This window comes from Notechis scutatus, chromosome 6 (assembly GCF_049901735.1).
Source record: "Notechis scutatus isolate UNSWTSFEM ecotype Mainland chromosome 6, rNotScu1.2, whole genome shotgun sequence".
Classification (NCBI taxonomy): Eukaryota; Metazoa; Chordata; class Lepidosauria; order Squamata; family Elapidae; genus Notechis; species Notechis scutatus.
In genome coordinates, this window is record NC_142014.1 from 52239228 (window position 1) to 52252911 (window position 13684).

General features: G+C 37.3%; 1 protein-coding gene across 2 annotated transcripts in view; it reads right to left on the minus strand.

Annotated features, from left to right (window-relative positions):
• The window catches only part of CACNA1I (calcium voltage-gated channel subunit alpha1 I), a 175465-nt gene that overhangs the window by 60293 nt on the left and 101488 nt on the right, over positions 1–13684 (minus strand). For both annotated transcript variants that reach the window (XM_087968295.1, XM_087968294.1), the window contains exons 9-13: positions 7709–7860; positions 4711–4896; positions 2880–2997; positions 2270–2425; positions 1135–1216 (exon numbers count right to left, since the gene is read on the minus strand). In XM_087968295.1, the coding sequence (XP_087824421.1) occupies positions 1135–1216; positions 2270–2425; positions 2880–2997; positions 4711–4896; positions 7709–7860 (694 nt within the window). The remainder of the gene's footprint in view (positions 1–1134; positions 1217–2269; positions 2426–2879; positions 2998–4710; positions 4897–7708; positions 7861–13684) is intronic.

Below are 13684 nucleotides of genomic sequence, written 5' to 3' on the forward strand. Positions count from 1 at the left end.
GGGGAAATTGACTTTTATAGCCATTGGCATGTATAGTGTGAAATTGGGGTGAACAAAACATACAACATTAACTCAGAAAATTACTGCAAAATGCATTTTCTCATTCGTATTTGATCTTCAAATGCTAAAGTTCTGATTTCCCTTTCAGCCTTTGTTTCCAAGTGATTGCTGGGACTCATCTTTCTTAGATCTTTCGAACACCTTCCAACATACATTCTTCCTGTAAGTTGACTTAGCTTTATAATCTATATAATTGGGCTTTCTCCTGCTCTTTTAAAATATTCTGAATTGTTAACTTTGACAAGAAACCTTTTTGTAGCCAAGGGTCATGCTTCATGCTTTTAGGGTGGCTTAGGTTTCCAAAGTGTGCAGAATCATATCACTTGCATCATATCACTTATTTTATTTTTGTGATATACTTATTTTAGAGCTTATACAACAGTTTTCATCCATTTCCCATCTCAAAATGTCAGAAAATTGTACCATTGCTTTTCAGCAATCATGGCTCCAAGGGCAGCAAAATGGAGATTTGACAAGCCTCATGCAATTCTAGGTTCAGATTGCTCTCCCCAAATGTATTGATCAATTTCTTTCATCTTGGCTTTTACTGATTTAATTCATCCAAAATTTGCTGTTGATAAATCAGTAGCCACTAGATATTTTGTTATGGTTTTGAAAGTTAAGTATTTTTTGTGCAGTTTGAGCACTAGGGGTCTGATTGAAACTCAACTGAGAAATTGATTTGAACACTTTTATCATCATTATTGTTGTTCCAATGAAACTATTTTGATTTTATCAGGATTGCCTAAGCCTCTGTAACATTCTGAATTAAGTTACTCATGCATCTTGGATAGAAGAAAAGGCACCTGAATTTCTGCACTATAATGAAGCAAATATTCCTTAGAAAAGTTTGTGAATTGGAAATTAAATGGATTGAAGGATCCATCTCTGTGGATCCAAAGCATATCTTGGAGCAAAAGGAAGGAAGGAAGGAAGGAAGGAAGGAAGGAAGGAAGGAAGGAAGGAAGGAAGGAAGGAAGGAAGGAAGGAAGGAAGGAAGGAAGGAAGGAAGAATATTTTCCAAGATTATATGCTTTTATATAGACATACACATTGTGTATTCCCTGCTAATACCTGAACTATCCTGGAACTTGTCAAATTCTTCAATATTTGATGAACTCTGGTCCTCATCTGAATATGAACGGTTAGCATCACCCTGCATTGGGAAAATAAATGCAAAGACCTGGGAATTGTGAGCATCATGAGAGCAAACAGAGTGATTTCCCTTTGATTTCAGAGAATTGCAAAGGTGAAAAAATACTTTATGGAAATAATTGTATAATATACCACTCCATGAAAGAAACAATAGCATTCAGATTATTAAGTAGGAAGGGATGTCTGAATGGCTCAATTTTCTCTTTTTCTTTTTATAATGTTTACTAGAACAGCATCTATATTTTTTAAAGTTCATTTGAAAATGTGTACATATTATAATCTGGATCCAATTAATATAAACATTTGGAAGATACTATAATTCCCACATGCTCCTTCAGGTTGGGCCTGCTACAGGTCTCTTCTCTGTGCCAATGTCATCAGGCTGGACCTACAAAGTGTGCCTTTTCCATGGTAGCATCTACCTCCATGAATGTCCCCTTCACCTCCAGATGCAATTTGCTATGACCCTCCTAGTTTCTTTGTAAGGCATTAGGAACCTTACTTCCCCCCCTGGATATTTGGATGTGCCCATCTTGGGAGATAAAAAGGGTTTGACAGTCAGCCCGTAAGGTTTCTTTTTGCTTTGTTTTGTTTCTTGTTGACTAGTCACTCTGAGGAATGAACAGCCATATAAATTTGTTAAATGAAGAATAATATTTGTGTATGCATTTCTGATCTGAGCACTGCATCACAATGCAGATTTTAAAAGGCAAGAAAATAAATTGAGTTCATTAAATTCTATTCCAAATGCATGTCTTTTCTATCCTTAGATGTCATATACTCATGAATTGGTAGTCATAATTTTCCACGATCACTCCCAACAAAACATGATTTAAAACAATCTCCCTCCACTCTGTATTTATCAAACGTGTAAAGAATTTAGCTCCCAATAGCACCACCCATGGAAACTGTATGTATTGGTGGGAGTGATAACAGCTGTTCAAAACAATGCCTAGTTGGCAAGGATTGACTTATAAGGCATTGGAAATCTGATCCTGAATCTCTTCCTTATTTGCAACTGACCTTCCTGAAAGCAATTGCTGTAGCAACTCACCTCTGCCTGGAATCCCTCCACTAGGATCGCCACCAGTAGGTTGAAGAGAACATAATTTCCAAAGGTCATGAGAGCCACAAAATAAAGCGATGCCCATGGAGAGGTTGAGGCCATGCCATTATAAAGTACAACATTCCAATCCTCCTGTGTCAAGATCTGAGTGGTAAAGTTTAAGGTTATATAGTTAAGTCCAGGACAAATGCATTTAGCAGAAATATGAGATATGTATTTCCAGTAAATAAATAGGTTAAAAAACAAGATATACTATCAAAATATTTTCCAACAGGAAAAGTTTCTAATATTACTATTCTAATATTTTGCATAACATGGGAAAGAATGCAATCATGACATGATTTATATGAGCATATGCCTGTATATTGTACTATGCCACTGTCAGTGGCACTCTCTGGAAAGGATTGATACCCACAGATTACTGCAGTATGAAAGATACAATAGGAAGGACAGTTCTGCTTGCGAAAGTCAGTAGGTTTCATTATCGGTCTACATGAGCTCTCTTTTATGGAAACACAATGGAATATGGTTCTATGATAAGAAGATTGAAAGTTTAAATTCTATCTCTTCTTTGTTCCTTACCCTACTTTGAACTTACCTGGAATACAGTGACAATAGCCCAAAGTAAGGAGTCAAAGTTTTTCCGGTCAGGGACTGTGTCTCCGGTGTCAGTTCTAAGACTAAATTTACAACCAAAGATGTGCATTCCAAGGATGCTGTAGGGAAGAAAAATGTTTTTATGGTTTTTAAAAGAACATAGAATATCACAGTTGGAAGGGACCTTGCAGTTCTTCTAGTCCAATCTAGGAGACCCTAAACCATTTCAGACAAATGGTTGTGCAGTTTCTTCTTAAAAGCCTCCAGTGATGGAGCACTCATAACTTTTGAAGGCAAGCTATAAAGCATCAATCAATGTCTGCTTATTTTCAAATTCTTAAGTAATGATTATCTAAAATTTTTACATTCTATTATTCCATTTCAAAACATCTAGGGAAATCTTTATGCGTTTCCCCAAATGTAAATCAACCCTATGAAATAGGATCAAAATGGAATCTCTGGTGTTCATAACTGATGGCATTGGTCAGATATATCCTGAAAACAACCCAACAACTTCATTTCTCAACCCAACATTAGTAGTAAAAACAACACGATAGCAAAACTTATTGGTTATCTTGGAGTATTGTGAGATTTATTTTGATTTTCTTCATTCATATTTTAACTGTTCATTTATTAATCTCCTAGCCTTATTGCATTTTTTTAATTTAAAGGCAAAGAAATTTGGCTAAACTGAAAAAATACTTGAAAAATGTAATTGTTCTTGAACAGAAGGCACTAAGGGTAACTAGCTAGTGGACATTAATACAATATTACTCAGCATCCCTTCTCTGAGAACCTCAAGATATTTCAGATTCCACCTTTTAGAACCCCTAACCAGAATGACTATATTGATCCAGTATGACCATACTGGTATAGTATGATAGAGATTGTAATTCAAAATATCAGGAGGACATTGGTCTAGGACATTTACAGAAAAGCAGATTAGGAAAGACTGGTCTTAGTTATAATTAACTTCCCTTTCTTTTGATCTAAGGTTGAAGGAGTCAACATCTGATTATGCTATAGCCAAAATCCTTCTTTTATAAACTGCACTGATGTCCTGGACTTCCACATGGGTAAAAGCTACAGCTGGTCTAGCAGGCAGAGGATAGGTTGTAGCCAACACAACTCACTGGTGCACAGTTTAGCATCTGAATGTACACGATATTGCTTTGCCAAAATGGATTTTGTTCAACCAGTCTGGTCATCCTGACAAAATCTGATTACAGTCCCCCTATATAATAAGTTTACTGGACTTGGATCAGGCAGCAGGCTTTCTCTGTACCAACCCTAGGGCTCTGGAACTTGTTTCCCCTCCTTGCTTTTCATAAAGCGATTAACATCTTTTTTATTCCATTAATCTTATGTGACTATAAGGGTTTTATTTTATTTTTTATTATTTCCTTGAGTTCTTGCTTTGTCTTCCAGACTCTAGATAAATGAATAAATGTACTAACTACATGTATTAATTGTGCAGCTGGTATCAGCCCATTACAGCTTAAAACTGCTCTGATGGCTTAGGGCACTCCTGGATATATGAAGTTGAATTCTCTCTATTTCCAGCCAGCATAACTATTGTTGAAAACTCTGGCAATTTGAGCTGCACATCTGGAAAGCGTTCAAAATGGGGAAATCAGGTTTAGGCTCAGAGATTTAATTTGCCTTTACTGACATTTTCCTTTCTCAGTGTTTAAACTAGAAAAGGAGCCCACCCTATATTAACCTTCCATGTTCACTTGTTAGTTCCTTGGTATCTTTCTGCTTCCATTAGGAAAAGCTAACCACATCCTATACAGGCCCAACTGTCTTCAGCATGCATTTCATCTTCCTACCTGAAGATAAAGATAAAGAGCATGAGGAGCATGCAGAAGGTTGCTACATTATCCATTGTCTTCATCAGTACCACAAGTTGACGTCTCAAGGCAGGCATGAATCTCACCAGCTTCAGCACTCTCAATAGCCGGAATGTCCTCAGCACTGAGAGGCCACCATCAGCCTGACCTATGATCTCCCAGATGCTACAAATAAAAGCAATCAGAAGAGGACACACAAAAGTGAGAGAGAAACTGCTAAGACCATAATGAGATTGGAAAAATAATAAAAGGGATTCAATAAACAACCGATTTCATTCAGTCATCTTTCATTAGGTTTAGGTTCCAAACTGACTCTATGTATGAGAACATTTGTGAGGGTAAGAGAGGTGTAATTTTTCCATCAAATGTACTGGTAACTATAATTCAATTGTTTTGGTATAATCCAAAGGTTTTCTTGATCTTCTATAAATCCTAGCTAGAAAGGCCACTGATATGGGAGGTGAGAAATCCAGAAGACCTGGAAGGTCCAAACTGATCCAACTAGAACAATATCTGACGTAAGCATTTGTGATCAAAATATATTTTGTAAATATACTTTTGAATAAATTGTGTGCTTGTGTGTGGTTTTATCTAAGAATATAATTATGTGGGATATGTTTTTCTGTATGTGTACGCATGTGGGTGCATATCTATAGATATAAATAGATTTGACGAAATGAAGAGGATGAATAAGCAAGTTCATTAATTGAACAAAGAGTAATAGCAAAGGATTTTGGCAGGGAAGAATAAAAGAGAAAACGGATCAAAGGGAAGATGAATTAGGGAGACCACAGATTACTGTTTCCCGAATGTTTCTGATACACTACTAATTGCCCACTGGAGCATCATTTGTTGCCAACCTATTTGAAGCAACTTCAGAAAAAAATATAAGGAAGCAGTTCGAAGAGAACAAACTGAATAAACAAATGGAGCTGTGGATGAACTTAAAGAAGAGGCTTTTTAAAAAATTTTTACTGTTCATATAAAGAATGTGAACTATTCTTGTGACCTGCAAAGCTGTGCCATGTTTGTTTCTTTCCCTAAAGATGACAATAATTAAACATGCTGCACGTTCAGGCTTACAGCCTTGCTATAAGAGAAGGTGAAGAAGCTGGAGGCAAAACTGTCCATTGCTCAGTATAGTGTCAAGATCAAGAGAAGTTATTTCTTTCTATTCTGCTTTGATTGGACCACAATACATTCAATTCTGAGCACAGCAATTTAGAAAATACATTGACAAATGGAACCTGTCCAGAGAAAGCAGCCAAGTTAATTAGGGTCCTGAAAGAAACAAAAAGTAAGACAAATGGTTGGAGGCATTGAGTATGTTTAGTCTGGAGAAGCGGAGTCTACAGAGACATGATAACTGTCTTCAAGCATTAGAAGGGCTGTCATATAGAAGACAGGGCAGATTTTTTTCAGAGTTGTTCCTGAAGACACCACAATGGGTTTAAACTACAGAAATTAAATTATGGGGAAATGGATTTCAGTGGGATATCAGGAAAAGTTTCCTCATGGTAAGAGTTTTTCAACAATGAAAAAGATTGCCTGGGGGAAGACATTGGACACTCTTTAATTGGAATTGGTGAAAGTGAGGCTGGTCAACCATCTATCAGGGATAGGAATGGTTCTCACACTGAGCACTGGAATGAATCAGATAATTTCCAAAGCCCTTTCCTACCACACCACACCATTGATTCTTCAATGTATGTATGTGTCTGATCAATAATTAAGACTGCCATTTCCATCAAGCAAAGTAGCCTCTATATCTAGAGACACAAAAACATTCATCTAATTCTTTTTAAATATATTCAAACAGATGACTGTGGTTACATGCAGAGGAAATACCATTGTTTGACCATAGATTAAGGCAGTTGTGTAGGTTTATAAAGACAGGAATTCTGAACATAGAAAGAAGAGATAGAAAGTGAATGCCATATCTAGGAATAATATTTTACTTTACAGGTAAACCTTGCTTTAACAAATGCCCTCTTTAGCAACTGTTCAAAGTTACAAAGGTCCTGAAAAAAATAACTTTTATGACAGGTCCTAGCACTTATGGCCATCACAGTGCCCCCACATGTTACATGACTGAGATTTGTGTGCTTTGCAACAGTAAGCATTTACTGAGGTTGCAGCGTCCCATAGTCATGTGATCACTATCTGCATGCTTCATAACTAATCTCAGACAACCAAGATCAATAGAGAAGCTGGCAGTAAAATCACGAGTCTCAGTCACGTAATGTCTTGCCTAACAACTTGGTTGCTTAGCAACAGAATTGCTGGTCCCAATTATGGTCATTAAACAAGCACTACCTCTAGTTATATTTATAATTTTGCACAAATTGTTTGTTATGCTGATTCTATAATACAGCACTATAAAACTGGATTTAACATAATATTATTGCTTTCACAGTTGGCAGCATTCATTTACAGAGCAAATATCTGGTTGAGTGATTTTGGCCCAGCCTCTCTCAGCCCAACTCTCCTTACAGGGTTATTGTTCTGAGGAAAATAGGAGGGGAAGAAGTATTATGTATGTTTACTACCTTATTTATAAAAAACAGTAAAGGCAGTATAAAAAAATTAATAATAAGTAAACATAGGCTATCCTGAATGTAACAGATAATCTAGTGGGAAAATTTGACATATAATCAAATATTCAGGTTGCCTGACTCTACACAAAATTTTGGATAATTATAGTATATTAATTTAAAAGGCTAGTTCAAAATATTGATGTAAACATAATTCATCACTACTATTCATTTGCCAATCCCAGTCCTTGTCCTTGTGCAAAATGGATTTGTTTAAAAATAATATGAATTATGAAGATGTGGGCACACACATACTTACAATTAGTAGATACGACTTAACTCTGATCTACTCTAATTTGGATGACAAGAAGCTACCTAATTTCATCCACTGCTGTTATGCAACATTTCATTATTGATTCAATAGAGATTTGAATTGTCATTACCTGATGATGACAATGATACTGTCAAAAATGTTGTATGGGTTGCGAAGGTAATCAAAGAGACCAAAGGCGGCAAGTTTCAAAATCATCTCCAGGGCAAACATGCTGGTAAACACAACATTGCAAATTTCCAAAATATTTGTCAGCTCCTCTGGCTATAGGCAAAAGAAAGAAGCCAAGACATCAAATGCATTTAGGGAATGTCACATATTTTTCTGCATGGGATACAGGAAATGGGAGCACCTGCATTTAAAAAGGGGCATTTGGAGCCTTTCAAATATCTTCCTCCAAGTGTACAATGAATGTAAATCTCTAAGGCTACCATCTCTCCAGGGATGGGCTTCAAAAATTTTAGCAAAGGATTCTCTGCTCAGTTGCTTGGTGGGCGTGGCCATGGTGGGTTTGACCTACTCGGCCTCCTGCACCACGGCAGAAGGGGGGCATTTTTGCCCTCCCCAGGCTCCAGAGGCTTTCCTTGAGCCTCCAGGAAGGCGAAAATGGCCTCCGTGGGCTCCAGAGGCTCTCTGGAAGCCGGAAACAGGCCCATTTCCAGCCTTCCCAAACTTTTTTTCCCTCTCCCCGCATGCTGTGCACTTACCTGCATCCAAAATGGACCGCGTGGGGATTCCTAGGAGGTGTGGGATGGGGTGGGGTGGGGAGCCCAGCCAGGAGTGGGATTTGGGGGTTCTCCGAACTGCACAGAATCTTAGTAGGGGCTCTCCCACACCCCTGTGAACCCCCAGCAGCCCACCCCTGCATCTCTCCAACATTTAATGAATACTGATATTTTCCCCTCCTTTCTTCCCCCTTTTTAATTAATCTCCTTTCTAATTTGTGTGGTCTTTCACTCCAGCACTGCAGTGTCTATTAATCTGGAAATTTATTCATTTTTTAAAAAAATGATTTAACTCCTTACTACTTGAAGGCTGAGGACTGTGGAAGTTCCTCTAATTTTGAAGTAGATGTTGGCCCAGTAATCATTTATGATGATTTCATGATATAACTCAAAATATTTCCATTGTTACTTTATGATATGGTCATTGCTTGTGCAAATTCCACGACACTGTTTTGCAGCAATATAATTTGAAGTATATTTGTAATCACTGGATTTTTTTTTAATGTTAGTATGGCTACAAAACTTCATGATGATAGAATTACAATTCTTAAAACACATGGAAAGCATCAGGTTTATGCTTTCCCATTTTGGGAGGATAGAAGGACTCACTTCATCTTTTATTATTCCCACTCTGATTTTGTCCATTCTTTCTACTGGCGTTTATCTACTAGCAACATAATTGACCCTATTATCATAATAATTCCTCATTACAGGTAGTCCTTGACTTACAACAGTTCATTTAGTGACCATTCAAGGTTACAACAGCACTGAAAAAAGTGATTTAACACCATTTTTCACACTTATGAGCATTGTAGAAGTCCTGTGGTCATGTGATTTATAATTGGATGTTTGACAACTGGTTCATATTTATGAAGGTTGCAGAGTAATGTGATCTCCTTTTGCAACCTTCTGACAAGAAAAGTCAATGGAGAAGCCAGATTCACTTAACTAACTTAACAATTTCACTTAACAAATGTGGCAAGAAACTCGTAACATGGGGTAAAATTCACTCAACGAATTTCTCACTTAGCAACATAAATTTTGGGCTCAATTGTGATTATAAATTGAAGACTACCTGTACTTGCTCAGGTGGTCTAACAAATTACTAGAAAGAATATCAACATGCATGAATTAGGCAGCAGTAAGCCGTGAACTGTTAAAATGTACCAACGGGAAAAGAAAGAGTGTTAACCCAGAAAGTGGGTGCAAAATTCAGCTGAGGAAACAAAAGAAAATGTGGCTTGTGTTACACGGCATGATAGGGCTTTCTGATATTTAACCTAATCTGGAAGGTACCAAGCCCTCATACTTAGTCCACATAAATACAGTATTTTAGAAAGTGATAATGTAGGGTCCATTGGAAGTTGTTTTATCCAATGGGAATTTGTTTTATTTGTGAACTACAGCATGATAACCAGTGTAACATAGTTGTTAAATGTCCTTTATCATCAAGATTAACTGGATGAATGTTAGGTAGTCATTCTCTCATTGCTAACCTTGTAATAAATTTGGAAAAGAAGTGGTATGTATATCACCTTGAACTTATAGATGAAAGGGATGATGGTGATGATAATGATGATATAATATACCTATAATATTCTATGAAATCTATAGCAAAATTCTATGCTTTACTGAATTTGTGTCACTCATGTTGTTTCTAGTTTATATGTGAATTATATAGATTGGGATTACAACAGTATAGAAACCAGAAATGAAAGAACCAGAGTGTCTGATAGCACATTTAGCGCTAACACATTTTATTATAAGGCATAAGTTTTCATTAGCTGCAGCTCATTTCATCAAATGTGTGAAGTAGCTTTCAGAACTAGAAGTGTTCTGCCCAGAATAATTATTAGTCTTTCCATGTTTCTTACTTAAAGCTGGTGAATAAAATTATTAAACTTGGGTACATAGAAAATTAGGATCAGGATCACGATTTTTACACTCTCCTTTCCTAGTCCAGATGTTTGAGATTATAATTCCTATTATTCTCATTCGCTGTGATAATGAAATATGCATTAGATGTATTAGATCATGGAAAATCATGGTTAAAATCATGGAAATTACATTTGGTGGATACCAATTTGGGAAAGGCTACTTCAAACCCATCCAGGAAACTGAATAACATGCACCCATTGAAATAGGAAAGTGCACTTCTACTTAGTTGAATGAACAGAAGGATCAGTTCCCTAGCTACCTGCCTTCCAATCTTTTTCTCAGCATTACCAAACCCAGTTCCTGAATGTTTTGTTCACAAAAACACCCCTTTATTTCATCAAGTGATTTTGACAACTGCTGCCCAAAAGCATTTATTTTCTCCATAGTTTCCTATTTCAATTCCACATTTCACTGTAGAATAGCAATCAGTGACATTATACTAATTTGAATTATAGTAATTATAATTACACTAATTTGAATATTACACTAATATGGCAAAAAGGGTGTACATAAGGAAATGGCACACTTTCCCATGCCAGAGATTTGATTGCAATTTCCAATTCCCCAAAATACAAAATCAAAAAACAGAATTAGAGGAGAGTGGGGATGATTGACTCACTTTCCTTCTGCTCCATGTTTCTCTAGCAATATGGAACACACAGAGACACACAACCACTCAAGCTCTTAAGTCAGTTTCAATGTGGCTTGCTCCAACATGAGCATTCATAGGACTGAAGCTTAGGAATGTACACTGCAATAATACAATTTACTTTTAAGAAATAGGCAAAGTATAAAGCTTTCTGCATTATTATTATTATTTCTTTAAAACCAGCCATTTTGGATAGCAGTGAGAAATTCCTAGCATGAAGTGCTTCCCTTTTACCTCCCTGTGATCACAGAGACAACATTCCTCTTCAAGTGTCTCAACTGGAAATCTAGTTGAGTAATTATGAAGGGCAACAGTTAGGGAAAGACTGCTTTGGCTTACCAGTTCCTCTCAGTATTTTCCCTAATCCCCAACTCATTTTTCTGAAGTTATTTTTTCCTTAATATTTCACTTTTTTCATATATTCCTTTACATTAATTTTGGGATGACCATGATTTCCACTAATTACAGAGTTAGTGTTTATAAATCAGTAGAATCTTGTTTGCCTCATCTGGGGAGGGGATAAGAAGTAACTACAGAAAGCAAATTTATTCCCCTATTTTTCAACTGGGGAGCTGCAAGACACCATGTTTATTTTTAAATCATCATACTTGTCCAACACAATCTCTCCTGAACTTAAAGTAACCACTGTAGCCCTAATATTGAGGTTCATGGCTTGTACATTACATAAATGTTATTGAAAACAAGCATTTCTGAACATCTGTCCAAAGTTGCATGCAGTTGCCAAACTTAAAAAGCAAAAACAATGAAACTCATAACATTAACTCTAGGTAAGAGTCTGGAAGATAATGATCATTCATTGGCTAAAAATGCATTTCTTTCCAGAGGGACTGACCTCCTACGCTGACTGATAACTACCCCTTCTCCTGGAAACAGGTGATAGACCATAAGCTGGGCTCTTATGGACTCTCACTGGTATTCTTAATGTCCCTAGGCTTTGATCAAGCAAAGCAAGTAGTAATCAATAGAATGAAGGACATGGAGTTCCAAGAAGAACTAAATAGGTTGCCTCTTCACAGTAGGGACAAAATCAAACAGGGAGTGTGGGAATCGGCAAGATATCTAAATGATCTGATCTTCCCAAAACAAAGAATAGCTTTCTTCAGAGCCAGATTTAATATTCTCTCCTCAGCACACCTTCAGGGCAGTTATAAGAAAATACCAATAGCAAAACAAGTATGCATATGTGGTAAAGGAGAAGTCGAAGATATCTCACATGTTTTATTGTACTGTAAGTTATACAGAGTTTATAGGTCAATGTATATTCCCTCCTTATTAGAGAGATTGCCAGGGAGGGCAGACAATTTTTATGTAGGCTTTCTCCTCCAGGACTCAAACCCAGCTATTATGCATGCAGTGGCAAAATTCTGTGTTGTTGCAATGTCTACCAGAAAAAAATTGGTTACAGAATTATAGCTGTCAACTTGTGCCAATTTTTGGAGATATCTCTAACAATTTTTGGAAAATGATATTTACTCACATACTTATTGGCTCTCTACTCACATAAACCAGGGAGTGTCCCTAACTGTTTGAGAACATGTTGTTCTGACCTAGGCTTCCTTAGAAAGCATAAAACACAATTTTAATCCCGGCATAACCTCTTTTATTTCCACAGCTGTGAATTACGTTCATTCACAGCCAGCCAGGCTTCACAAACAGTCTTCCAGGAGAATGTTTATAAACCCCCACCTTATCACACTTGGAATGCGGCCTGAGAAGTAATTGACAGAAGCAGGGTGAGACCAAACTTGACACAGAGTCAAACAGAATTTTGAAAAGCTTGAACCGACCAAATAAACTATCGTATTTTCCAGACTATAAGCCGCTACTTTTTTCCCACGCTTTGAACCCTGCGGCTTGTACAACAGTGCAGCTTATCTATAGATTTTTCTTCACTAACTGCCATCAGGGGGCACAAAAACGTGACAGACGCAAGAGGTCAATGCAAAGAAGAAGACACTACCGGTAGTTTTTGGTGCGCTCAACGCAAGCAGCACGACACGCGTGAATGCAAAATATTTTTCACACCCTCATCATGGAAAGTACATGAAGAAAAGCATATGATGCAGCTTTTAAGTTGAAAGCAATCGATCTGTCTATCCAGGAAGGAAATAGAGCTGCTGCACATAAGCTTGGCGTTAACGAATCAATGGTGAGACATTGGAGACGGCAGCGTGAAGAACTGATTCAATGCCAAAGGACAACAAAGGCTTTCAGAGGTCATAAAAGCAGATGGCCTAAACTTGAAATGTTCTTGAGGACTGGGTGAACACACAGAGAGCAGACGGCTGAGGTGTATTCACTGTGCAGATCCGGCTGAAAGCTAAAACAATCACCAGCGAAATGGGTATTGAAGATTTTAAAGGTGGACCGTCATGGTGTTGTAGATTTATGAGACGAAAAGATCTGTCCATCAGGGTGCAGACAACTGTCTGTCAGCAACTCCCTTCTGACTACGAGGAAAAAGTTGCAAACTTCCACAAATTTATTGAAACAAAACTAGCCGAGAATTCCATCAGACCAGACAATATCATAAATATAGATGAAGTACTTTTAACATTTCACCTGCCTCTAACTAGAACTGTTAACAAGACAGGAGCATCATCCATTATGGTGAAAACAACTGGCCACGAGAGAACGCATTTTACGTGTGTTTTGAGCTGCACCGCATCCGGACAGAAGCTTCCACTGATGGTGATTTTTAAGCGGGTGACTACGCCAAAAGAAAAACTCCCAAAAGGCATAGTCGTTAAAGTTA